The sequence below is a fragment of the Trematomus bernacchii genome, unplaced genomic scaffold (genome assembly GCF_902827165.1).
Source record: "Trematomus bernacchii unplaced genomic scaffold, fTreBer1.1, whole genome shotgun sequence".
NCBI lineage: Eukaryota > Metazoa > Chordata > Actinopteri > Perciformes > Nototheniidae > Trematomus > Trematomus bernacchii.
Window position 1 is genome coordinate 10571884 of NW_022988098.1, and position 27946 is coordinate 10599829.

A 27946-nucleotide genomic window follows, 5' to 3' on the forward strand; every position below is an offset into this window, starting at 1 on the left:
TCTTACTTAAGTTAACTTTCCTTAGATGTTAACTTTTTGTTATATTTTTTATATAATAATACCGTTGTCTGACTGTGTTCTTCTTCAAAAGGCCTTTAAAAGCCTCGAGAAGCTTCAACTAAATGCGGAAAAACACATCTAGATTTTCTGATTGTGTTTTGTTTGTTTTAATATTTTATATCAGACCGTAAAACAATAAAAACAATTATATACTGTAAATAGAATGTTATTTTTCTAACACTGTAGTATACAAAGAAATCCCAGAAAATGTTAACATTCATTAGTTTACATGTTGTTATATTTGTATATATTGTTATATAATGAACTGCTGCTCTTCCTGTTCCTCTTACAGCAGGCATGTTTAGAGCTAAGCTAAGGAGTTTGATTTACTAAAGAACAACGAAGGCTCTTATTCTCATTTAACCTGTGTTTTGTGTTTGTGTCTCCAGCTCTGAGGACAATATGAACTCCAGCAGACGTTTCGACAGCTATAACGAAGCTTTCACAAAGAACTTCATCATCTTTTTCCTGGTATTCACCATCATCTGCATCAATGGAGCTTTTGTCTACACATACTTCAAGAGCAAGGACTTCCAGCGAGACCCCAGGTGATAAACAAATATGTGAACATAGTCACAGTAAAACAGATTGTACTTGATATTCAGATCTGCTTAAATGTCTAAATGGACAGTGTGGTACTTACACGTTTGTAAAAAAGGTTGGAATCAGCTGTTGTTTTAATGCTTTGCTCTAAAGATAAGTAAATTAAAAGAGACTGAAACTGTGTTTAGGTGACAGCAAATGTCCTTTTAACATATGGAAAGGTTGTCGCCCTAAAACAAGAAATATTAAATGATAAAAACGTGAGCTGCACAATTAGGAAAAAATAACTACCTGCGATTATTTGACTGATATTGCAACTGCGATATTATTCACAATAATTGGAGGGATTGATCATTTCTGCAGGATATGAATGGCTCTGATATCTCTGCAGCTCCAAGGTTCTTCGTTAAACTTTGTATTTGTATGTTGCTTGTAAAGCACTTTGAGCACCAGGAAAAGCGCTATATAAATAACATGTATTTGTATTATTATTGTTATTATTTTAAAACATATTTGGCCTTTTACAAATATTTTGCATCCTGAGATTTGAGTATTGCACTTGTCCATATAGTGCATAACATATATATTAATTGTGCAGCCATTATCACTTGTCTTTTTAGTCACAGTGATCCATGAGAGTAGAGAATTCAGATTTAAGTTGGATTCAGTTTCCAGAAAAGTGTTTTTTGGGCCCTCTATAATCTCCGCAGTGGGTAAAATTAAACAACATCTTACATTTCTTTTCACACAATACGTCTCCTTGCAGTATCAATACTAATTAATTCGTCTGACTTTTATATTTGATCCAATTGGAAGATAGGTTATATTTACACCATAAAGGTGCACAGCTCCCAAGAGGGAGCAAATAGAGGGAAAATAGCAGGGGGCCTACTACTGAGCCCTGTGGGACCCCATACAGGAGTGGAGCAGAGGATGACTCGGAGTCTCCAAGGCTGACAGAGAAAGTTCTGTCCTTCAGATATGACCTGAACCATTCCAGGGCTTTCCCCTCAAATAGACTTGTAAAGCTGAGCTAGAATCGAGGGTATCACATTATAGGTGGTATGTTACATCATTACTCCTCTGGTGTATATTTAGAGTAAGAGTGTCTTTCAGAGGTGGGAAGTACTCAGATCTTGTACTTGAGTAAAAGTAGAAGTACTCAAATATTGTACTTGAGTAAAAGTAGAAGCACTCAGATCTTGTACTTGAGCAAAAGTAGAAGTACCAGAGTGTAGAAATACTCTGTTACAGTAAAAGTCCTGCATTCAAAATGTTATCCAAATCTGTAAGGTAATTAAAGGTATCACAACAATGTAGTGGAGTGCTTTGTTTGTTCAGCTGGGGGTTATGAACTCTGCAGATTCTAGTTGGGATTTAACAGCTCAAAGTGTGTGTGTGTGTGTGTGTGTGTGTGTGTGTGTGTGTGTGTGTGTGTGTGTGTGTGTGTGTGTGTGTGTGTGTGTGTGTGTGTGTGTGTGTGTGTGTGTGTGTGTGTGTGTGTGTGTGTGTGCAGTAGAAGTAGTCAGATCTGTATATTTAGAGTAAGAGTGTCTTTCAGAGGTAGGATAAGTACTCAGATCTTGTACTTTAGTAAAGGTAGAAGTACTCAGATTGTGTGTGTGTGTGTGTGTGTGTGTGTGGTGTGTGTGTGTGTGTGTGTCTGTCTGTCTGTCTGTGTGTGTGTGTGTGTGTGTGTGTGTGTGTGTGTGTGTGTGTGTGTGCAGTAGAAGTAGTCAGATCTGTATATTTAGAGTAAGAGTGTCTTTCAGAGGAAGGATAAGTACTCAGATCTTGTACTTTAGTAAAGGTAGAAGTACTCAGATTGTGTGTGTGTGTGTGTGTGTGTGTGTGTGGTGTGTGTGTGTGTGTGTGTGTGTATGTGTGTGTGTGTGTGTGTGTGTGTGTGTGTGTGTGTGTGTGTGTGTCTGTGTGTGTGTGTGTGTGTGTGTGTGTGTGTGTGTGTGTGTGTGTGTGTGTATGTGTGTGTGTGTGTGTGTGTGTGTGTGTGTGTGTGTGTCTGTGTGTGTGTGTGTGTGTGTGTGTGTGTGTGTGTGTGTGTGTGTGTGTGTTTCTCTCTCCAGGATCAGCCCTTTGAATCTGGCTGGCATGGCGTTGGAGCGTTACATCGCCGTGTGTCTTCCTCTTCATCACGTCCAGATCTGCACGGTGCAGAGAGCCCACCTCCTCATCGCTCTCATCTGGCTCGTGTCCTTCATCCCTGCCTTCACTGACATCATCATCATCCTCATCACTCAGACTCTGTCTGTCTTCTCAAAGAAGGTCCTCTGTAACCCCACCTTGGTCTTCAACACACCGTACCACGTGACCCTCAGTCTAGTGGTGGAGGTATTTGTTATCTCGTTGAATTTCTCTCTGATATTTAGTGCGAATGCTATTTATAGCATTCCACTATACTTCTTCAAATCTTTATTCTTCTTATTTCAGCCAATACTTTGGCTCTCCATAACTTCAGCTTACTTTCAGCTACAGAAACCATTCAAATATCAAACTATTCAGCCTTTTCAGCACATGATGGGAAACTTCAACTTTTTCAAAATATGTTATACTTTTTAAAAGATTCAGCTTTTTAAAGTCTTTTTTTAACATGGAAGTCATTGCAATGCATTTGAGCTGTAACAATTTGATTCAAATCATTTCACTTTTCTGCATTTCTCCGCGAAGTTCAGCAACACACTTACTTGGTGTTTGTAGCTAAAAGCAGCTACCATTCAGCTAATAAAATATTCAGCTTTTTCTGCATTTTCAGCTAAATTTAGCCACAAATGTTCACAGTTTACAGCATTCGCATGCATTTTCTAGTTCTTCCCCTTATTATTTCACCAATACTTTGGCTCTCCATAACTTCAGCATACCTTCAGCTACAGAAACCATTCAAATATCAAACTATTCAGCCTGTTCAGCAATCGATGGGAAACTTTCAACTTTTTCAAAATATTTCATACTTTTTGAAATATTCAGTTTTTTAAACTCTTTTTTTTAACATGGAAGTCAATGGGAGGAACCTTCTAATCCTCTTTTAACTACACCTTGCGCCAAATGCTTCTCCTTCCACATACTTTCAGCTAGAGCAGGGGTGCCCAACCGTTTTTGAACCGAGAGCTACTTTTAAAGTTGCCAGTCTGCCGAGATCTACCGGTCCAAATAGAGAGGCTTAGCCATTACTGACAGCCTACTACCAGGTAAATACACACTTCTTCTTGTATAAAACTGACCTTTGTACGATTAATACTTCATAAAATACTGCAGATCCTTTATCTTACCTCTTTCTAATCTACACACATACAAGTATTTAACTGAAGTTACACAACAGTGTTGTTGATACAGAGTTGGGAGTTTATTCACACGTCACATACTACAGTGGGTAATGTTTTCAAGAAACATTGAACAGTGCTAAAAGCAGCTACCATTCAGCTAATAACATATTCAGCTTTTTCTGCATGTTCAGCTAAATTCAGCCACAAATGTTCACAGTTTACAGCATTCGCACGCATTTTCTGCAGGAAATGCATTTTCTAGTTGTGTTTGTCACGCCTTTCCCTCAGGCAGTGGTGTAAAGTAACTAAGTACATTCAGTCAAGTATTTAAGCACACTTTTGAGGTACTTCACATGAGTATTTACATTTGTTCTGCTTTGTAGTTCTACTCGACTACAGTTAGGAGGTATAAGGTGTACTTTTCCTCCATTACATTTATTGAATAGCTTTAGTTACTTTGTGGACTTTTACTTCTTACATTTTTTACACAAATACCTGTACTTTCTACTTCTTACATTTCCAAAACAGGCTGGTTACTTTAGTTCTCATCTGTGTTTGGTGGCGTGATCATTATTATTTAGAGTCATTGCGTGCCTATTGTGTCACGAACTTGGAAACACAAGGTAAAGGACTCAAATGCACGACCCGGGAGACAGAGGTAAAGTATGAGTAAAATACTTTATTCCAAATAGGTTTACAAAAAAAGGTCGACACTCTTAACGAGTTGAAAAAAGGGCTCAAAAAAGGCACAAAGAAAATCGCTCACTAAGGTAGGAACAAAACTTACAAAGTAATTCAGGAGCATGAATCAGGCTTGAGACAAAATAAGTGATCGCTGGTACGCAGACTACTGGCATGGAGACAGGACAAGACAAACTGACACAAGACAAGGGAAGGCTGGGGAATTTAAACAAAAGGTAACTGGCACAGGTGGAAACAATCAGGGGCGGGGCTGACGCTGATGAGAGCGGGAGACACACACAAGGATAGTGTCAGGGTTGAGTGAAGCAGGCACGACCCAAATGCAGATTCCCAAGATAATTCCTTTAATCCAAGGTAACAAAGTAGACAACAGAACACTACCCTGTGACACAGTCAAAGACAAACAAGGAACCAACAATGACAGACAGAAAAACCAGAACTAAAATACACACAAGACCAATCACACAAACAAGACACAGGTGAGGAGGGAGGAGAAAACACAGGGGCACCAGGTGAACACAATCGGGCAATCAGGCAGGAGGGAACACAGAGACAGGAAGCAACAGGCAAGATGGGGGTGAACACTTTTCAAAACAAAACAGGAAACCAAAGACAGAAAAAGACAAGACAAAACACAACACAGACAGATCGTGACATTACCCCCCCCTCAAGGGACGGATCCCAGACGTCCCAAAAAAGCCCCAAAAAGTCCAAAACCTCTAGAAGGGTGGGCGGAGGGGGCCCGGAGGAGGGACGCACAACCAGGACCAAAAGGGTGGGTGGAGGGGGTCCGGAGGACGGGCCCAGAAGGGGTCCCGGGCGGACGGCCCGTGGGCAAGGCAGAGTCCAAAAAGGGGCGAAGGCCACAGCGGGCGAACTCAGGGGCCCGGGCATGAGAGCGAAGGCAGTGGCTGGAAGAGTCAGGGGGCCGGGCTCGAGGGCGAAGACCACGGCTGGGGAACTCAGGAGGCCGGGCTCGAGGGCGAAGACCGCGGCACTCAGGGGGCCGGGCTCGAGGGTGAACAAGAAGGCGTCGACGGGACAGCTCCGGAGGACGGGCAGGAAGGCGCTGACGGGACAGCTCCGGAGGCCGGGCAGGAAGGTGCTGACGGGACAACCCCGGAGGACGAGCAGGAAGACGCCGACGGGACAGCTCCGGAGGCCGGGCAGGAAGGCGCCGACGGGACAGCTCCGGAGGCCGGGCAGGAAGGCGCCGACGGGACAACTCCGGAGGCCGGGCAAGACCCAGTATCGGCCGGACAGGAACCGGAGCCGACGGGACAGGCGTAGACGGGATCCGGAACATGACATGGGCTGGTGTCAATGGGACCCCGGATGGAGCAAGGGCTGGTGTCGACTGGATCCCCAACGGAACAGGACACAGAGTTGGCAGGACCCCCGGCGGGACAGGTGTCGGCGGGACCCCCAACAGGACAGGATCTGGTGTTGGCAGGAAATCCGGCGGAGCAGGTGTCGGCGGGACCCCCAACAGGACAGGACATGGGGTTGGCAAGACCCCCGGCAGGAGAGTAGTCGGCGGGACCCCCAACGGAACAGGACATAGGATTGGCAAGACCCCCGGCAGAAGAGTAGTCGGCGGGACCTCCAATGGGACAGGACATGGAGTTGGCAAGACCCCCGGCAGGAGAGTAGTCGGCGGGACCCCCAACGGAACAGGACATAGGATTGGCAAGACCCCCGGCAGAAGAGTAGTCGGCGGGACCTCCAACGACACAGGAAATAGGGTTGGCAGGACCCCCGGCAGAAGAGTAGTCGGCGGGACCCCCAATGGGACAGGACATGGAGTTGGCAAGACCCCCGGCAGGAGAGTAGTCGGCGGGACCCCCAATGGGACAGGACATGGAGTTGGCAAGACCCCCGGCAGGAGAGTAGTTGGCGGGACCCCCAATGGGACAGGACATGGAGTTGGCAAGACCCCCGGCAGGAGAGTAGTCGGCGGGACCCCCAACAGGACAGGACATGGGGTTGGCAAGACCCCCGGCAGGAGAGTAGTCGGCGGGACCTCCAACAGCACAGGACATGGAGTTGGCAGGACCCCCGGCAGAAGAGTAGTCGGCGGGACCCCCAATGGGACAGGACATAGGATTGGCAGGACCCCCGGCAGAAGAGTAGTCGGCGGGACCCCCAATGGGACAGGACATAGGATTGGCAAGACCCCCGGCAGAAGAGTAGTCGGCGGGACCTCCAACGGCACAGGACATAGGGTTGGCAGGACCCCCGGCAGAAGAGTAGTCGGCGGGACCCCCAATGGGACAGGACATAGGATTGGCAAGACCCCCGGCAGGAGAGTAGTCGGCGGGACCCCCAACGGAACAAGACACAGAGTTGGCAGGACCCCCGGCGGGACAGGTGTCGGTGGGACAGGTGTCGGCGGGACCCCCAACAGGACAGGATATGGTGTAGGCAGGAAACCCGGCGGAGCAGGTGTCGGCGGGACCCCCAACAGGACAGGACATGGGGTTGGCGTCGGCCGGAGAGCCAACAGGAGACGAGGTGCTGGAGTCGGCCGGACCACCGACAGGACACGAGGGGCTGGAGTGGAATCCACAGGTGGATTGGAGGAGGCAGGAAATGCAGCAGAAGACGTCAGAGTTGAGACCTGAGCAGCAAGGTTTGAGATGTGTAGAGCCATGGACTGATTGCTTTCAACTAAGGCTCGCATCATCTGCTCATGTTGGCCCAGAAGATTTCCCTGATGAGAAATGGCGTGCTGGACCGGAACAGAGGCCGGAACCATGGCTGCTGGGGCCAGAACTGGGGCTGGAACCATGGCTGTGTGGGCCGGTTCTGGAGCCGGAACCATGGCTGTGTGGGCCGGTTCTGGAGCCGGAACCATGGCTGCTGGGGCCAGAACTGGGGCTGGAACCATGGCTGCTGGGGCCAGAACTGGGGCTGGAACCATGGCTGTGTGGGCCGGTTCTGGAGCCGGAACCATGGCTGTGTGGGCCGGTTCTGGAGCCCAAAGCATGGCTTCTGGGGCTCGGGCTGCTAGCCTGGACTTGCGACTCCTTCTCTTAGGAGCCTTTTGGAGGCTCCGTGGACCTCCAAAAGCCAGACGAGTGCCCGAGAACGGCTCCTGGACAGGAGCAGGAAATGGGGAAGAAGCAGGGGTTGACTCCAGACGGAACACACCGAGATGTATGGTGTCAGGTTGGGAGTTGGGAGGCAGGGGGCTAGCATGCCTGGGGCTAGCAGGCCGGGAATCACACGTCGAAAGGAAATCCAAAATCCAGTCAGGTAAGAACTTAACTAAAGATGGATCCACTGTTGCCACCTGGTGAGCCTCTGCCAGAGCAGCCTCTTTCTGCTGAACACTGGACGCTCCCCTCCACCTACCATAGCAGCAAGCCAAAGAAAAGGCAACATTTTGTAAATTCACCTCAAATGGATCTGCTGGGCCCATTTCTGGTTGGTTCCTTCTGTCAGGGTTGAGTGAAGCAGGCAGGACCCAAATGCAGATTCCCAAGATAATTCCTTTAATCCAAGGTAACAAAGTAGACAACAGAACACTACCCTGTGACACAGTCAAAGACAAACAAGGAACCAACAATGACAGACAGAAAAACCAGAACTAAAATACACACAAGACCAATCACACAAACAAGACACAGGTGAGGAGGGAGGAGAAAACACAGGGGCACCAGGTGAACACAATCGGGCAATCAGGCAGGAGGGAACACAGAGACAGAGGAGCGGCCCTGCGATGGACGTCTGCTACAGCCTTCATCTGAGCCGAACTTCTGAGTAGGGACTGGCGAGCACCATCCCAGATTCGGCGACAGCATCTAATCATGGCATTGACCGATGGTACCGTTACTTCTCCTTCGTTGGCTGAAAACAGCGAAGGCTGGTAGCCATTGGCACAATGGAAAGGAGAGAGACCTGTGGCCGCCGTGGGGAGAGTATTGTGGGCAAATTCAACCCATGTGAGGTGGTCGCTACAGGTGGTCTGGTTCTGGTAGACAAGACAGCGTATAGTAGTCTCCAGTTCCTGGTTCAGACGCTCCGACTGTCCATTGGATTGAGGGTGATAGCCTGATGACATGCTGACATTGGCGCCTATGAGCCGGCAAAACTCCTTCCAGAATGCGGAAATAAACTGTCGGTTTCCCTGTCCGAAAAAATGTCACTAGGAAACCCATGGATCCTGAATATGTCGTTCATCATGACCTCTGCGGTACCCTTGGCAGAGGGAAGCTTGGTTAGGGGAATGAAATGAGCCATCTTGGAGAACCGGTCCACTACTGTCAGGACTGTAGTATTGCCTCTGGATGATGGGAGTCCTGTCACAAAGTCCATTGAAATGTGTGACCAGGGACGTTGGGGAACCGGCAACGGCTGAAGCAAGCCCATCTTGACCTGGGACGAGGTCTTATTCCGAGCACACACAGGACAAGCCGCTACATACTCCGCCACATCTTTCTTCATGGCTGGCCACCAGAACCAGAAGGTTTTTATGGTCTGTCCAGACTAAGAAAGGCTGCTCTGCCCCCTGTAACCAGTGTCTCCATTCCTCGAGGGCCGCTTTAACTGCTAACAGTTCTTTATTTCCCACATCGTAGTTTTTCTCAGCTGTAGTCAACTTACGCGACAGGTAGGCACACGGGTGCATCTTGTTGTCTTCCACAGATCTTTGAGACAACACCCCTCCAATCCCCTCATTGGAAGCATCGACCTTGACCACAAACTGGCACTGGGAATCCGGAATGGTGAGTATGGGAGCTGTGGTGAACCTTTCCCTGAGGCGCTGGAAGGCGACGTCAGCCTGGGGAGTCCATTTGAAGGGAACCTTTGGAGAAGTGAGAACATGCAGAGGGGCAGCAACAGAACTGAAGTTTCTTATAAACTTCCTATAGAAGTTTGCAAACCCTAGAATTTGCTGAACCTTTTTCCTGGAGTCTGGTGTTGGCCAATTGGAAACTGCACTGACTTTGGCAGGATCCATCTGTATCTGATTAGGTGAGTTTATGTATCCTCAGAAGGACACTGTTTCTGCATGGAACTCACATTTTTCTGCCTTGACGTACAAATAATTTTCAAGCAGTTTCTGCAGAACCTGACGGACATGGTTAACATGGGTCTTAGCGTCCGGGGAGAAAATCTAAATATCATCAAGATACACAAACACAGAAACATTAAAAAACTCCCGCAAAACCTCATTCACAAAAGCCTGAAACACAGCCGGTGCATTGCACAGTCCAAAAGGCATTACCAAGTACTCATTAGGTGCTTTCACACAGCAGTATTTTTCCCACAAAGGTTCATCAGAACTTAGTTCATGAGAACTCTTTAGTTCTCATGAACTAAGTACAGATCGCGTTCACACCGGAATAAGTCCCTGAGGGAGGATTAGGCAAATGAAGCCGCTGACGTCACTTCTTCTTCTTCTGCTTTGGGTTTACTGGCAGGCCGCAAACAACTTCACGGCGTATACTGCCACCCGAAGTCCCCGGAGTTGGGGACTGGCTTCAGTAGAAGCTGCTGGGAGTCCCAGCAGCTTCTACTGAAGCCTTCCGAGTAAATCGCCAGAATGCTGACACCTCCTCATCTCCACCGCTCCCATGTTTTCTTTTGTGTTGCCATAAGTTAGTCTCTCTGCATTTGTGCACTGGGCTAATGCTAATGCTAATGCTAATAATGTTAATGCGAGGATAATAAAATGGCGGCTTCACAACACTTTTTTTTTACGGGGCGTGGTTTGCATTCGGCCCAGCCAATCAGAAATAGGAACCTTTTTCTGTTACATCTGTTAATACAATCCTCCCCCCACTCCTTAATTTCCCCGGAGCGCCAGTCAATGTGTGGGTTGTGGATCTTTAGCCATGGGAAACCCAAAATAATCGGGTGCTGAGCACCCTGTGTGGTCCTGATTGACAGTGATCTGAATAGGCTGTGAACAAAAGACGACCGTCTAAGGCACTGGCGTTAATAGGGCGAGATAGCGGATCAGTTTTTATCTTTAGCTGTTTAACTATGCCCCAGTCCATAAGACTTTCGTCAGCCAATGAGTCTATTAGCACCCCTTGGTCAATGGCCTGATTGTTTATGAAAATGTTTACCTGGGTAACGGGACGAGGAGGAAAGTCTGTGGAAAGCTCCTCTTGGCTGGTAAGCTCGGTCTTTTCCCGGACATGAGGCGAGTTAGTGATCCAGCTGGCCACAGTAGAAACAGCAGCCCTCCCGCAGACGGCGCTGCCTCTCCTCCAGAGAAAGCCTGGTCCTGCCCAGCTACATGGGTTCGTCTGAGTCAAGCGGAGGCGGTGTCCTCCGGTGGTCCGAAGTCGTGGGCTGGAAAATTCTTCCTGGTGGCAGTGTGCGAAAAAGCACCCGTCCCACCGCCCGGGATGTGTTATTTACAATGTCGGACAAGTAGATCTTTCAATTGACTTGTCCAGCGGACAAGTGACGTTTTTAGCCCTCATTTATTGACAAATTATTGATAAACTCAGTTTACAAAATGCAGAACTCATTCGCAAATTGTCCGTGTCCGCCATTGTTCGTTTAGAAATGTTAGTTTCGGTTCTGCTTGTCGATTCCTAAGGAAATGCATCTCGCCGCTTTCTGTACTGTTAGACGGGGGCGGGGCAGTGCGGGACGTGTAGCACAGTGGCAGGGTTGGGAAGCAAAACTCGGTTCCGAGTAGGAACAAATAACAATTGTCCGGTACCGGGATTAATAAGAGTTGTGAGGACAGAAGGCCGAGCCCCGCGGACCGCAGCTCTCTCTCTCTGCTCCGGATCATCTGATCGCTGCACGGTGCAGTTCAGCGTCTCTCTCTCTCCCTCTCTCTTTCTACACACAGTGGACCCGCTGCCCGTTTAACAGCCTAATCTTTGTCAAACTTTCTTATGTTCTTTCTTTAACACGTAATGAAGGTTATTACGCGTTTTAGCTCCTACGTTGTTAATATTGACGCCATTTCCTTTATGAAGTAAAGCAGCCTCCCTGTCTGTGTCCTCGCGCTGTCCTCACATCCCCGACCCCCAGACTCGGAGGAGCACAGGGATGTCAGTATTGTTTATGAAGCAGGGTATAGAAAATACATTATTGAAATGAAAATAGTATTTATTTACTTTTACAAACAGTGAGCAGCTGGGCAGCTGCAGCATGTGTATTGCAGGACATGTGTAAGCATGCAAGCGTCTTTGAGTTGTAGAAAAGCGCTAGGCCTATAGGCTATAAATATAATGTATTATTATTATTAGGCCTATGTGTTGGACATGTGTGGTTGGACTCTGTCTCACAGGCAGGTTGCAGTGTAACATCAGAGGAGACTGGGCCAATTGTACATTCTCAAACTGCACCACATTGAACTAACTAAACAATGCAGAGATTATTTTTATATAATTGTATTCAATAACCGTAAGAAATTAAACAGTATGAAGTGATTTCTAAATATGAATACAGATTTGACTTAATGTTTTCATAAATATGTTTTTCTCCCAGTTTGTCATGGGACTTATTTTTACCCTCTCAAAGAACCGGAATCGAGAACCGAAAATAACCGGAATCGAAAAGCAGAACCGGAATCGTTAAAATCCAAACTATACCCAACCCTAGGTATGTGTGATGCAGTAAAATATTACCGCTCACTTACGTTAGCGGTGACGTAAAAATCGTGGGGAAAAGTAAAATACGTTGGCGAAGAAGAAGATTCCAGTGGCCCCAATTTTTGTCCATTCTGGACAAGTGAAAAATGTATTCGGACAAGTAAATTGCCAAACTCACTTGTCCATGGACAAGTACTCTCTAAAAACTTTTTCTCACACTGGGTGGAAGGGTTCTCTGAGGGAAGCCCTGGAAACTGGGATGTCTGTCACCGGTGCGCCGGCGATCTCTCTCCCTTTACCGAAGTCGGTTGTCGATCCGGATGGACGCAGCGATGAGAGACTCCAGGTCCCGTTGCACCTCCAGAGGAGCCAGCTGGTTCTTTATTGGATCTGAAAGTCCAGTCATAAAAGCGTCATGAAGAGCCGGAATATTCCACCCGCTGTCCGCTGCCGCAGTGCGAAACTCGATGGCATAATCAACCACCTGACGGTTGTGCTGGCGCATCTGAAGAAGTCTTCTGCTGGCCTCTGTAGCAGGCGACGAGTGGTCAAATATGCAACTCATAGTGTCTATGAAGTCGGCTAATGAATAGCCAAGCTCTGGACCATTCTGCAGTAGCCCAGGCTGCAGCTCTTCCCGTTAAATGGGACACGATAAACGCCACTTTACCATGGTCTGATGAAAAAGCCCCTGGGTTGTGTTGGAAATGCAGATCGCACTGCACGAGGAAGGCTCTGCAGTTCATGGAGTCTCCGGAGAATATCTCTGGAAGAGCCAGCCGTAATGAGGAAGAAACAGCCTGGATCGGGTTGACAGCGTCAGCAGGATCCTCATGGGTACTTTTTACTTAAGTACATTTCGAAGCCCATAGTTCTTTACTTTTACTTGAGTAAAGAAGTTTAGTCAGTACTTCTACTTTTACCAGAGTATTTTTAAACATGAGTATCTGTACTTCTCCTTGAGTAAAGGATGTGTGTTCTTTTGCCATCTCTGTTAATAAGTACTCCCCTCTTCCTCCTCAGGTGCTCCTGTTCTCCTTCGTCTTCCTCACGGTGGTCTTCACCTATCTGAACGTGCTCCTCGCAGCTCGGGGGGTTTCAGGTGTGAGTCGAGCCTCGATGAGAAACGCCCGAAACACCATCCTGCTCCACAGGGTCCAGCTGCTCCTCTGCCTGCTGTCCTTCATCTCGCCCTTCATCGACCTCATCCTCGTCACCAATTGGCCCCACAAGAGAACAGACATCTTCTTCAGCACCTTCCTCTTCACCAACGTTCTTCCTCGTCTTCTCAGCCCTCTCATCTACGGCCTCAGAGACAAGAAGTTCCGCGGGAAAATCCGGACGCATTTCTGCTTTAAAGGATGCAGGACAGTGGAGGAGAGGATGAAAGTACGACCGAGGAGAACGTCCAAACAGGCGATACACTGAGAGAGACTGTACATTCAAAGATTCAAAGCTTTATTGTCAGATGCACAGCTACAGTGGAGATGTGGCAATGAAGAACTCAAGTCCCAAGCTCCTCCAACAATGCAACATAATATATAATAAGACATAAAACAATAAAACAAATGTAAAAATAAAAAATAGTGCAAGAAGTCAATCAAGACCTGGGATTTGCATGTTTAAATCAAGGCTGCAATTAACCATTAAAGGTACATGTCATGGCCATTTCTACTGATCATAATTCCATTGATGAGGTCCACTAGAATAGATTTACATTGTTACATTTTCCAAAATCACATTGGTTTTCTCATCCAGCATCTCTGTATAGTATGTGTATTCACTCTCTGTCCTAAACGGCTTGTTGGAGCTCCTGCCCGCCTCCCTATGAGCCCACTGTGCTCTGATTGGTCAGCTCGCCCACTCTGTTCTGATGAGTCCACCACCGTTACAGCGGAACATCAGTGTTTATGTGTTACAATGGCGTTTGTTAGCAACCAGAAAATGACACCAGTAATGACAAACAGATGAGAATGCTGCATGGGGTCTGGGTGCCGTTTTGGCGGGACGTTGCGGTGCTCGCTGGTCCACCCTTTGAGACTCGAGGAGCCGACAGTGTGAGCTGTATTACTGGTGTCGTTTCCTGGTTGCTGCGTGGGGTCTGCGAGACAGCGAGACACCGCGAAACTCAGCCTCAGACCGTTTACATGCAGAAAAAGCTACATAACACACAGGGGGTGGTTTATCATACTTACGCTTTTTTGTTCAGCAGGATCAGCTCTACATTATATTGTCAAAGAAATAAAAGGAAATGTTATTCAAGTTCTTTGCAAGCCTGGTTTGTACATTAGCAGAAATAAAGCACAAAATGGAAGTGGAAGAAGTTCTCTGTTTAATTAAATGTTAAGTGCAATACAAATATTGTGTTGCCAAAACCTTAACAACAGCCCAACCCCAGACACACACACACACACACACACACACACACACACACACACACACACACACACACACACACACACACACACACACACACACACACACACACACACGTGTAACTTTGGTTTGAGAAGTGGGGGGGACACAAGACAGGGGGTCCTCCGCAATGAAACATTCTCGATTTAATTCCATTTCCTGCCTTTCTACAAATATATTAGGGACTATAGTGTTAACAAATCCAAGAAAAATGTGTAGTGTATATAATGAGTGTGCACACTTATCTAGTATCCTATCCATGTGAACCTGTTTTACGACAGGAGAGAGCTCTCCCTCTCCTTATTGTTGAAACAGCTTCTAATCTCCGTTAGCTCCGGGCTAGCACCAGATGCTAACAACAACCCACGTAACTCTCTGTCTCTCTCTCAGTCCCTCTCTCAGTCTCTCTCTCTGTCTCTCTCTCTGTCTCTCTCTCTCTCTCTCTCTCTCTCTCTCTCTCTCTCTCTCTCTCTCTCTCTCTCTCTCTCTCTCTATATATTTGTCTGTCTCTCTCTCACTCTCTCAAAGTCCGACAGGAAAGAGCTCTCCCTCTCCTTATTGTTGAAACAGCTACTAATCTCCGTTAGCTCCGGGCTAGCACCAGATGCTAACAACAACCCACGTAACTCTCTCTCTCTCTATATATTTGTCTGTCTCTCTCTCAGTCTCTCTCTCTCTGTCTCTCTCTCTATATATATGTGTCTGTCTCTCTCTCACTCTCTCAAAGTCCGACAGGAAAGAGCTCTCCCTCTCCTTATTGTTGAAACAGCTACTAATCTCCGTTAGCTCCGAGCTAGCACCAAATGCTAACAACAACCACCTCTCTCTCTCTTTCTATCTCTCTCTCACAAGATGCGCTCGTGCCACACACACAGACGCTCCTCCTTGACGATGACCGCTTGCGTAAAAAAAATAATAATAAACACATTTAAAAAGTGGGGGGGGACACAAATGGGATTTTGAAAAGTGGGGGGGACATGTCCTCCCTGTCCCCAGTGGAAATTACGCCCATGCACACACACACACACACACACACACCAGGGCTGCCAACACTCACGCATTGAGCGTGAGAGTCACGCAATTAACCCATATCTCACGCACTCACGCCACACTTGCCTTTCCTCACGCTAAGTTTTCGTCCAAAATAAATGTATATAAATGTAAAAATAAAGTGAAGGAACAGCAAACTGAGCGGTCTACGAAATGAGACGGTCTTTTGGCTTAGTTCAGTAAAGTTGGAACGATATTGGGAGATTCTGATTTCACGGATCAATAACTCATGAACAAAACGTTATTCAGACACAAATGACGTCTCCTAAGTACCGTGGTTAAGGTTGACAACGAACTACAATCACATTTTGATTAAAAAAAAGCCAATATGCGCCGTCCTCCGAGCTGGACACTTACATTGGTCTCTGTCAGGGACCGTCTGCAAAGTGCAACTCCGAAAAAAGAGAATACAATAATATTCAATCACTATTATACAGCTTATTACTACCAAACTCACTACACACATCAAGTCTCCTGGTGGTCATACTACAGCAAGGAGTTTTGAAGAATATGCTTTTGAATAATTTTGGGGAATATTTATAATGTAAATCTTCGATAAATATGGCATCATCTTAAATAACTTTACTATTATACTATGCAGTGGTTCTCAACTGGTGGGTCGCGACCCAAAAGTCGCGGATGTGTGAGTGAAGAAAAAAAAAAATTGGAATTTTTTTTTTTTTTTTGGGGGAAAAACTTTTATTTTGAAGGCCCGATTTTCTTCTCAGAGTGTACCAGAATGCGTAGTTTATGTTAGTATTTCTAAAAATCTCCTGGGGGAGAATCCCCCCAGACCCCCCTGCTGGGGTTGGGTTTCAGCATGTGTGCCTTTTTATATAGTTCAGCTTTGATTCCATCATCTCATTAAACCTTTTTTAAAAGCATACTTTAGTTCTGTGAAGGGATATAAGGGATATATGCACTGTACTTCACTATTAATATTGTATGCTCAAAAGCGTATATATTACAGCACGATTTTTTTTTTAGGTGTACATTTTATAAGTGTGTCACCTCCTCTAGGGGCAGGGGCGGACTGGCCATTGGGAATACCGGGAGTTTTCCCGGTGGGCCGGTCCCGAAGTGGGCAATTCACTGTATATATACAGTGAATTGCCCGACCGGCCCACTTCGGGACCGGCCCACCGGGAAAACTCCCGGTATTCCCAATGGCCAGTCCGCCCCTGCCCCTAGAGGAGGTGACACACTTGTAAAATAGCACTTTACCTCTGTTTTACACCTATATGCAGCGCCCGGTACATTAATGGGAAACCCTAGTTTGTACATGTTCAATACATTTGTAACACTGTACACATGAACGTTTCTTTTTTTGGTTCACCAAAAAAAAAATCTCACTCCAAGCTGAACTCAAATGTTGGCAGCCCTGCACACACACACACACACACACACACACACACACACACACACACACACACACACACACGCACACACACACACACACACTTTAAATCAAATGTAATTATAATCCTGAATGCATCTATACATTTTAATTTCAAAGTCGGCAAATTAATGCAAATTTTGATTACGGGGGAACATCCTCACTAACTTTAATGATCAAAAGTTCACAATGCTCCTCACACCCACACACACACACACACACACACACACACACACACACACACACACACACACACACAATTATAAAGGAGCTGACTGGCTGCTGGAGGATTCAGAGAGTCAGCAGGTGAGAGTCTGTTGTTGCAGCTGATATTAAGTGTTTCTTCTGTTAAGAAGTGTGAAACGATTTAATGTTGCAATGTTTTAAAAAACGTTCTTACTTTATTTACATTATGGATAGTTTAAATGTAATGTGTATGACTCTAGGTGCACAAATAGTGAAATTAGTTCATTGTAAAATGTCATTTAAAGCAATATTCTGAACTTATGCATTTATCATTTTAATTACAGACTACAGAGTGAACATTTATAGACTGCTGAATGATGTAAATTGGTATAAAATATATAAATATAATGTTATTTTTTCTAATACTATAGTATACAAATAAATGCCAGAAAACCACTAAGTTAACTTTCCTTAGATGTTAACTTTTTGTTATATTTTTAATATAATAATACCGTTGTCTGACTGTGTTCTTCTTCAAAAGGCCTTTAAAAGCCTCGAGAAGCTTCAACTAAATGCGGAAAAACACATCTAGATTTTCTGATTGTGTTTTGTTTGTTTTAATATTTTATATCAGAGCGTAAAACAATAAAAACAATTATATACTGAAAATAGAATGTTATTTTTCTAACACTGTAGTATACAAAGAAATCCCACAAAATGTTAACTTTCCTTAGATGTTTACTTTTTGTTATATTTGTATATATTGTTATATAATGAACTGCTGCTCTTCCTGTTCCTCTTACAGCAGGCATGTTTAGAGCTAAGCTAAGGAGTTTGATTTACTAAAGAACAACGAAGGCTCTTATTCTCATTTAATCTGTGTTCTGTGTTTTGTGTCTCCAGCTCTGAGGACAATATGAACTCCAGCAGACGTTTCGACAGCTATAACGAAGCTTTCACAAAGAACTTCATCACCTTTTTCCTGGTATTCACCATCATCTGCATCAATGGAGCTTTTGTCTACACATACTTCAAGAGCAAGGACTTCCAGCGAGACCCCAGGTGATAAACAAATATGTGAACATAGTCACACTAAAACAGATTGTGCTTGATATTCAGATCTGCTTAAATGTCTAAATGAAGAGTGTGGTACTTACACGTTTGTAAAAAAGGTTGGAATCAGCTGTTGTTTTAATGCTTTGCTCTAAAACAAGTATATTAAAATAGATTGAAACGTTGTTTAGGTGACAGCAAATGTCCTTTTAACATATGGAAAGGTTGTAGACCTAAAACAAGAAATATTAAATGATTAAAACGTGAGCTGCACAATTAGGAAAAAATAACTATCTGCGATTATTTGACTGATATTGCAACTGCGACATTATTCCATAATATGGAGGGATTGATCATTTCTGCAGGATATGAATGGCTCTGATATCTCTGCAGCTCCAAGGTTCTTCTAAACATTGTATTTCTATCTTGCTTGTGAAGCGATTTGAGCATCAGGAAAAGCGCTATATAAATAACATGTATTTTTATTATTATTGTTATTATTTTAAAACATATTTAGCCTTTCACAAATATGTTGCATCCTGAGATTTGAGTATTGCACTTGTCCATATAGTGCATAACATATATATTAATTGTGCAGCCCTTATCATATGGGATTAGTTTTGTATCATAAAGATAAAGCAACACTTTCTCAGAATAATGCAAAACTATGAGTTTAAAAGAAAAAAAAACTGAGTCAAGCAAAATAAAATAAATTTCAAAAATAAAACCACAAGTCATTTGTGTAATCATGTAAACTATAAGTATTTGTTCTTTGTTTTAACATAGGTTTTTGTTTGCAGTTCTCTTTGCTTCTTTCTCAATGATCAGACTTTTGCTCTCGCTGCAGCTCTTCTCGTTTGCGCTCCCTCATTTTTTGTTTTCGATTTTGACACAAACATCCCAGGTGGGCGGGACTTTCAGGGGTGCGTCCCCATTGGCTACTCAGTTTTTGAGTGACAGCCCACTACACCACAGATCATACAGTGCAACTCATGCAGCAAACTCCGGAGTCCACTCGGCCACGTTAGTGTTGGTGCCTCCTGGGGGGTTTTCATGAAAATATCAGACTTATCTTATGGATTGCTGTGCATTATACTTGTGTTGTGTGTCCTTAAACTTTATTCCAATTTTAAATATTTTAATACCTGAACACACTGCTGCTGTTAAATAATTTCCCAATTTGGGATTGATAAAGTGTCTGTCGGTCTATTTATTTTTTAGATTAAAAAAACACATCTATGTATTTTCAAGCTAAAGGTGATACACAATATAAACTGTATACTATTATTTTTTCAAAGACTGTTACATTTCAAAAGCATATATTGCTATGTTTAGGACAAACAATTAAAGACTGCTTTAATATAACAAATTCTACAATATAAAAGTGGCAGATTTGCTTTATTAAACAGACCAGACCTAGGTTGCATACCAACACAATTAGGACCATGCTCACATCTTACTATGTTGGTCTGAAGAGCTGAAGCATTCATACACAATGGATAAAAACTGTGTTGTCTCATTCTATATCCTGTGAGAAAATGATATACATTTAGCATTAAAAACTCGACATAGCCTACTATTCCTAGCCTGAGGAAGATATGAATAATCAACAGATTTGAATGGAATCTCTAACATTTTCATGTAGAATAAAGACAAAAGAGTGATTATACAAATTACATTTATTGAAATTTGAACCAGAAGATGAAGTCTCAAAGAATGTTTTAAATAAAAGGACATAAAACAAAAAGGTGGATAATAATAAAATCTATTAAATGTATATGTAAAGACATTTGGTCAAATGAAATGACACTGAGCCAGTGATAACAGCAACGCCAGCGTGGATGAAGCTGGTGCAGGTCTTTCTTCATGCCCCCCCCCCCTCCGTGCTGTCCCCTCAGAGGAAGTGGGAAAACGGGATAAGACTCTGGACACCACGCTGTCTCAATGATCCACACTGTTAATATGAGAGGAAAATAAATGTTTTAGGAAATGAAAAATATGAAGTTAACAAATAAAACACAGCTCAGGGGCATCATGGACGGTAGGTTTTCCTACAAAGTTAACTCAGCCTCCATTGATTTTCATATCAAATTAGCATGTTAATAAAATAAGCTATCATGGCTTATACTTGCATATCTAAACAGAATCATGAAAGCCTGTTGGTAGAGTCAGGCACACGAGTCCGTTTGAGTGTGTGCGCCGGTGTCTGAACGCTCACTCACTGCTAGCTATGTAGCTAACTGTTAGGCTACTTAGCTTGCATTGTTATGGATCTAAAGGTAGCAAAAGCTAACTTTCATAGCACAGCTTTACTTCTCACTTAACACAATAAAGAAACAGACCGTATAGTACAACACAAACAACACGAATTATGAATACTGTGGTGACACGTTATGATACATAATTCACCATTGAGATTATTGTGTTGCAAACCCGGACCCGTTAGTGAGGGTACCGGGGTTTGGTGTCATTCATGCTAGCTAGACATGCAGAGCAGCAAGTGTACTGACCTTGTCTTGATTATTAATGGATAATAAAGTGTGGAGTTCCATATTGAACACACCGCCTCCGACTCCCTTTCATCGGCTCTACACTGGTGACCCTGACGTTTTCGTGAAAGTTTCCGAAGACTTAATGAACATGGCTGATCGCGATGTTTTTGTTAAACTGCCGGAGTTTTGGGAGCATGCTGCTGCGGCGTGGTTCGCACACGTGGAGGCACACTTTGCCTGCCGGCAAGTCCGTGACGGGGACTTGAAATATTTCCACGTGGTAGCTGCGCTGGGAAGCTCCACGTCATCCAGGTTGGTGGGGTTTATCGCAGACCCCCCACACCATGGCAAATATGAGGCGATTAAGGCCCTTCTCCTTAAGACATTTAGCTTATCTGCTAAGGAGAGGGCCCGCCAGATTCTTGACATTCAAGGCCTAGGAGACAGCAAGCCATCTCAGCTAATGGAGAAAATGATGAATCTGCTAGGGGGGAAGATCCCCGGATTTTGTTTATGGAGACATTCCTGCGCCACTTGCCTTCCCGGGTTCAGACGGCGCTAGCTAACACGTCCATTACGGAGCCCCGTGCCTTGGCTGAAGAGGCCGACCGTTTTTTCCTGGCTACCCAGCAGTCCGGTGCAGAGGCGCTAGCTGTGACGCTCAGCGCCCCCTCAACAGTTAAGAAGGCTTGGGGGAGGCTGGACGCGACGGTACCAAGCCGGCGTGGGGACACAGGAGAGTGTCTTTACCACGCGCGGTTCGGGGCCAGGGCGAAGAAGTGTGTCGCTCCCTGCAGTTACAAACCTCCGGGAAACGGAGGAGCCGGCGCTCAGTAGTGGCCCTGAGCGTTGGCGGCACGAGCAGGCTTCTCTTCGTCAGCGACAGAGTCTCAGGAAGCTTGTTTCTGTGTGACACAGGCACTCAACGGAGTGTGGTTCCTGCGTCGAGGGAAGACGTCGCTCGTGGGGGACGCGGACGACGGCTAATGGCGGCCCCATTCGCACGTACGGCGTGAGGCCTATGTGTTTGTGTATTGGAGGACAGTACATGGGGCGTACACTTTTCTCAGGCTGTTGGCTGAATTTCCAGACCTGACGCTACCCACCTTCTCCGCACTCACCACCAAGCATGGGGTGGAGCACCACGTCACCACCGAAGGTCCCCCAGTCTACGCCAGGGCCCGGCGGTTGAACCCTTCTAAGCTTGCAGTAGCGAGGGCGGAGTTTTCAACCATGGAACGCCTGGGTATCGTCCGCCTTTCTGACAGTCCTTGGGCCTCTCCTCTGCACGTCGTTCCCAAGCCGAACGGCGGTTGGCGCCTGTGCGGGGATTACTGCCGCCTCAACGACGCCACGACACCTGACCGCTACCCAGTGCCACACATTCAAGACTTTTCAGCACATCTGGCCGGTACGCTGGTGTTTTCTAAAGTGGACCTGGCGCGCGGATACCACCATGCATCCCCTGGATGGTGACTTTCTACCACCGTTTCATCGCCCGGGCCGCACACATTATGCGGCCGCTGTATGAGGCTTTGAATGGTACAACCCCCATCCAGGCGATCGACTGGACGGCGGAAGTTGAGTTTGCTTTTACGGAGGTCAAGACCGCGTTGGCTCAGGCGGCCCTGTTGGCGCACCCATCATCCATGGCTCCCATCTCCATTACCACAGACGCATCGGACTACGCCGTTGGTGCGGTGCACGAGCAGTGGGTGGAGGGCGAGTGGGTGGAGGGCGCTTGGCAGCCACTCGCCTTTTTCAGCCGTCAGCTGACGCCCAGGGAACGCAGGTACAGCGCCTTTGACCGAGAGCTCCTTGGACTCTAGCTGGCCGTGCGGCACTTCCGTTTTTTGCTGGAAGGCCGTGAATTTACGGCGTTTGTTGACCACAAGCCGCTCACGTTCGCCATGTCAAAAGTGGCTGAGCCTTGGTCTGCACATCAGCAGCGGCAGCTGTCTTACATCTCAGAGTTCACCACAGACATTAAGCACGTGGCTAGCCGCAGATTGCCTCTCCAGGGTCGTCATCGGGGCCGTCCAGTTGGGCCTGGACTATACCCGCATGGCGACGGACCAGGTCACGGACCCCGGCGTACAGGCCCTGAAGGAGGACAGCTTGGGGCTGCGCTTGGAAGACGTGGTTTTCGGTGACGCAGGCGTTACTCTCCTGTGCGACGTCTCCACAGGCCTGCCGCGGCCGGTCGTTCCCGCCAGTTGGAGGCGCTCCGTTTTCGAGGCGGTGCACGACCTGTCTCACCCCGGCTGTAAACCTTCGGTGCGCTTGGTGGCCGCGAAGTTCGTCTGGCGGGGACTAAAAAAGGACGTGAGGACTTGGGCTGGTGAGTGCGTGGCTTGTCAACGCGCTAAGGTGCATCGCCACACGAAAGCCCCTTTGGAACGTTTCATGGTGCCAGAGAGGAGGTTTGACCACGTCAACATCGACCTAGTGGGTCCATTGTCCTCCTCTCTGGGTTTTACCTACCTCCTCACCATGGTGGACAGGATGACCCGCTGGCCGGAGGCAATTCCTCTCGTGTCGACGTCGGCGGCTGACATAGCCCGGGCTTTCATTGCGACGTGGGTGTGTCGGTTTGGCACCCCGTCGGACATTTCCTCTGACCGGGGTTCGCAGTTCACGTCTGAGCTCTCGAACGCCGTGGCGTGTGGTCTGGGGGTTAAGCTTCACAGGACAACCGCTTATCACCCTCAGGCTAATGGCCTCTGTGAACGTTTCCATCGCTCCATGAAGGCAGCACTCAGAGCCGGCCTGAAGGATGGAAATTGGGTCGACAAGCTGCCTTGGGTAATGCTGGGCCTGCGGACCGCGCCCAAGGAAGATCTGTAGTGTTCCACGGCTGAGATGGTCTACGGTCAGCCGCTGAGAGTTCCAGGGGATTTCCTCCCTAACACATCGGTTCCCTGGTCGGCGTCGGCACAGTGGGTTTGCCTGCAGGACACCGCCGAGACTTTTGCTCCGATTCCCACTGCCCAACATGGTTCTCAGGTGTCCCGGGTTCCCGCGGATCTCCACTCGGCAGAGCTCGTCTTTATACGGCACGATGCGCACAGGGGTCCTCTACGGCCTCCTTACGATGGACCTTTCCGTGTTTTGGAGCACGGGGACAAACACCTTGTGGTCGACCTGGGTGGTAAGGCCGAGCGCGTCTCTGTGGACCGGGTGAAGGCGGCCCATTTGGATTTGGGCCAGCCGGTGGTGCTGGCACGACCTCCGCGACGGGGGGCCCCCCGGCCTTGATCCCTGTCACTGACTTGAGACCCGTTGTTCCGGTCTTGCCTCTTCCGGAGGCCACACATGCAGAGGTCGTTTTCCCGACTCCCGTGCTCAGGAGTCGTGGGGGTCGACCTGTCGTTCCGCCCCGCCATGCTGATTTTGTTTATGGGTGAATTCTGGGGGGGCTTGTGTGGTGACACGTTATGATACATAATTCACCATTGAGATTATTGTGTTGCAACCCAGACCCGTTAGTGAGGGTACCGGTGTTTGGTGTCATTCATGCTAGCTAGACATGCAGAGCAGCAAGTGTACTGACCTTGTCTTGATTATTAATGGATAATAAAGTGTGGAATTCCATATTGAACACACCGCCTCCGACTCCCTTTCATCGGCTCTACACATATACATATATGTTCACTTGTAGTTATTTAGTTAATTATAATAATTGAAATGCTGGTTCTTCTGGGGGTGTTCTATGGTTCTATCTCAGCTACCGCACCGCAGCTGCCTGCACTGTATAATCGCTGGAGGACTGGGCTGTCACTCAAAAACTGAGTAGCCAATGGGGACGCACCCCTGAAAGTCCCGCCCACCTGGGAGGTTTGTGTCAGAATCTCAAACAAAAAGTGAAGGAGCGCAAAAGAGAGTGCTGCAGCGAGAGCAAAAGTCTGATCATTGAGAAAGAAGAAACAAGAACTGCAAACAAAAACCTATGTTAAAACAAAGAAAAAAGACTTTTAGTTTACATGATTACACAAATGATTTGTTTGCAACTTGTAGTTTTATTTTTGAAATGTATTTTATTTTGCTTGACTGAGTTTTTTTTTTTTTTAAACCAGTTAAGCCCTGAGCCTGTTTTTCAGGTTTCAGGCTCGAAAATGACATTCCCAGAACAAATGACTATAACTTCACTTCTAAAAGGGTTAAATTAATAATCTTTTTTCTCAAAGCAAGGTTACATCTGTGAGTTGGATGTAGAAGTGTCAGAATCAATATAGATGTTCTCCTCCTCTTCCTCTTCCTCTCCTGCAGATATGTGCTGTACATCCACCTGGTGATTAACGACATGATCATGCTGACAGTTTCTCTGGGGCTAGTGATCGCCACCTACACCGCCAACCCAGGATTCATCCCCTGCTGGATCATGCTGGTCGTCTTAATCACCACCAACAGGTAGGGTTTCATCCTGCGTCGCTTCACAAGTAAAGTACGGCAGGAATAATCACATAGGAGGGACTCGGGAAATAAGATACTCAGATCTTGTACTTGACTAAAAGTAGAAGTACTCAGATCTTGTACTTGACCAAAAGTAGAAGTACCAGAGTGTAGGAATACTCTGTTACAGTAAAAGTCCTGCATTCAAATGTAGTGGAGTGCTTTGTTTGTTCAGCTGGGGGTTATGAACTCTGCAGATTGTGTGTGTGTGTGTGTGTGTGTGTGTGTGTGTGTGTGTGTGTGTGTGTGTGTGTGTGTGTGTGTGTGTGTGTGTGTGTGTGTGTGTGTGTGTGTGTGTGTGTGTGTGTTTCTCTCTCCAGGATCAGCCCTCTGAATCTGGCTGGCATGGCGTTGGAGCGTTACATCGCCGTGTGTCTTCCTCTTCATCACGTCCAGATCTGCACGGTGCAGAGAGCCCACCTCCTCATCGCTCTCATCTGGCTCATGTCCTTCATCCCTGCCTTCACTGACATCATCATCATCCTCATCACTCAGCCTCTGTCTGTCTTCTCAAAGACGGTCCTCTGTCACGCCACCTTGGTCTTCAACACACCGTACCACGTGACCCTCAGTCTGGTGGTGGAGGTATTTGTTATCTCGTTGAATTTCTCTCTGATATTTGTGTTTGTCACGCCTTTCCCTCAGGCAGTGGTGTAAAGTAACTAAGTACATTCAGTCAAGTATTTAAGTACACTTTTGAGGTACTTCACTTGAGTATTTGTTCTGCTTTGTACTTCTACTCGACTACAGCTCAGAGGTATATGGTGTACTTTTACTCCATTACATTTATTGAATAGCTTTAGTTACTTTGCAGACTTTTTACTTTCTACTTCTCACATTTCCCAAACAGGCTGGTTCCTTTAGTTTGAATGTGTGTTTGGTGGCGTGATCATTATTATTTAGAGTCATTGCGTGCCTATTGATTTGAACACGATCCGTGTATCCATCATTTCCTGGTCTTCTCTAAAGAAGAGGGACCAATGAAAACGTTGTCATGTTGCCGTTGTTCAGCATGGAAACATTCATTAGCTAACAATGACATTATTGATCTATTAATATAAAGGGAGGTCAGGTACTCTTTAAAACAGCTGCTAGTTATGGGTACTTTTTACTTAAGTACATTTCGAAGCCCATAGTTCTTTACTTTTACTTGAGTAAAGAAGTTTAGTCAGTACTTCTACTTTTACCAGAGTATTTTTAAACATGAGTATCTGTACTTCTACTTGAGTAAAGGATGTGTGTACTTTTGCCATCTCTGTTAATAAGTACTCCCCTCTTCCTCCTCAGGTGCTCCTGTTCTCCTTCGTCTTCCTCACGGTGGTCTTCACCTATCTGAACGTGCTCCTCGCAGCTCGGGGGGTTTCAGGTGTGAGTCGAGCCTCGATGAGAAACGCCCGAAACACCATCCTGCTCCACGGGGTCCAGCTGCTCCTCTGCCTGCTGTCCTTCATCCAGCCCTTCATCAACCTCTTCCTCGTCACCAATTGGCCCCACAAGACAACAGACATCTTCTTCAGCACCTTCATCTTCACCAACATTCTTCCTCGTCTTCTCAGCCCTCTCATCTACGGCCTCAGAGACAAGAAGTTCAGCGGAAACATCCGGATGCATTTCTGCTTTAAAGGATGCAGGACAGTGGAGGAGAGGATGAAAGTACGACCGAGGAGAACGTCCAAACAGGCGATACACTGAGAGAGACTGTACATTCAAAGATTCCAAGCTTTATTGTCAGATGCACAGCTACAGTGGAGATGTGGCAATGAAAAACTCAAGTCCCAAGCTCCTCCAACAATGCAACATAATATATAATATTATTGTCACGGCTTGAACAGTCCACAGGCATCACAGGCTCTGCCCTTGCATGGTTCAGGTCCTACCTGACAGACCGTAGCTTCTCAGTGCAGCTAGGTGCCTTCTCCTCTGCTAAAGCCCCTCTTACCTGTGGGGTTCCCCAAGGCTTGATTTTGGGCCCCATCCTTTTTCTACTGTACATACTGCCCCTAGGTTCAATTCTCACTAAACACAACATCCCCTTCCACTGCTACGCCGACGATGTACAGATCTATCTGCCTCTCAAAGCAAATGTTAACTCATTACAGCTATTGATGGACTGCTTAGCAGAGATCAAATCCTGGCTGAGCCAACATTTCCTCAACCTCAATGAGAGCAAGACTGAGGTTATCTTTTTTGGACCCCAACCTCCAGCCTCCCAGGTTGATATTCTGGGCTCCCTCAATAAAAACATCCTCCCCTCTGTCACGAACCTTGGAGTGACCTTCAATAGCGCTTTTAAATTTGATAAGCAGGTCAGCACTGTAGTCAAGACCTGCTTTTTTTAAATACGACTATTGGCCAAAACCAAGTCGTTTTTATCTTTTAAAGACCTAGAAAGGGTTATTAACGCCTTTGTAACCACAAGGCTGGACTATTGCAACGCTCTGTATGTGGGTATGGACCAGGCGTCAATTAGACGCCTGCAGCTAGTCCAGAACGCAGCTGCACGTCTTCTCACTGGCCACAAAAAGCGTCACCACATCACCCCCATTATATTTGCTGTTGTAATTTATTGTCTTCTGTTTTGCGATTGTAGTAATGTGTTATTTATTATTTACATGTACAGCACTTTGGCTCGACCAAAAATCGTTTTTAAAATGTGTTATATAAATAAAACTTGATTTGATTTGATTTGATAATAAGACATAAAACAATAAAACAAATGTAAAAATACAAATAGTGCAAGAAGTCAAT

The 27946-nt window shown here is 46.2% G+C and overlaps 3 protein-coding genes across 3 annotated transcripts in view; 2 read left to right on the top strand and 1 right to left on the bottom strand.

The window, feature by feature from the left end:
• LOC117475663 (nuclear factor 7, brain-like) overlaps window positions 1-27946 on the bottom strand; it is an 863632-nt gene that overhangs the window by 655700 nt on the left and 179986 nt on the right. The window lies entirely within an intron of this gene.
• On the top strand, window positions 321-13582 carry LOC117475390 (odorant receptor 131-2-like). Its single transcript, XM_034121536.1, has 4 exons — window positions 321-355; window positions 450-608; window positions 2688-2952; window positions 13178-13582. Exons 1-4 carry the CDS (start codon window positions 321-323, stop codon window positions 13580-13582), a joined length of 864 nt encoding a protein of 287 aa, XP_033977427.1.
• On the top strand, window positions 17975-26890 carry LOC117475391 (odorant receptor 131-2-like). The gene is made up of 5 exons (XM_034121537.1): window positions 17975-18009; window positions 18105-18263; window positions 25016-25156; window positions 25519-25783; window positions 26486-26890. The coding sequence occupies exons 1-5, from the start codon at window positions 17975-17977 to the stop codon at window positions 26888-26890; spliced, it is 1005 nt and encodes a 334-aa protein (XP_033977428.1).

Coding starts and splice junctions, on each gene's coding strand:
- LOC117475391 (XM_034121537.1), top strand. CDS start 17,975: ATGAACTGCTGCTCTTCCTGTTCCTCTTACAGCAG. Junction 18,264..25,015: donor GACTTCCAGCGAGACCCCAG/GTGATAAACAAA, acceptor CCTCTCCTGCAG/ATATGTGCTGTACATCCACC. Junction 25,157..25,518: donor GTCTTAATCACCACCAACAG/GTAGGGTTTCAT, acceptor TTCTCTCTCCAG/GATCAGCCCTCTGAATCTGG.
- LOC117475390 (XM_034121536.1), top strand. CDS start 321: ATGAACTGCTGCTCTTCCTGTTCCTCTTACAGCAG. Junction 356..449: donor TCCTGTTCCTCTTACAGCAG/GCATGTTTAGAG, acceptor TTGTGTCTCCAG/CTCTGAGGACAATATGAACT. Junction 2,953..13,177: donor CCCTCAGTCTAGTGGTGGAG/GTATTTGTTATC, acceptor CTTCCTCCTCAG/GTGCTCCTGTTCTCCTTCGT.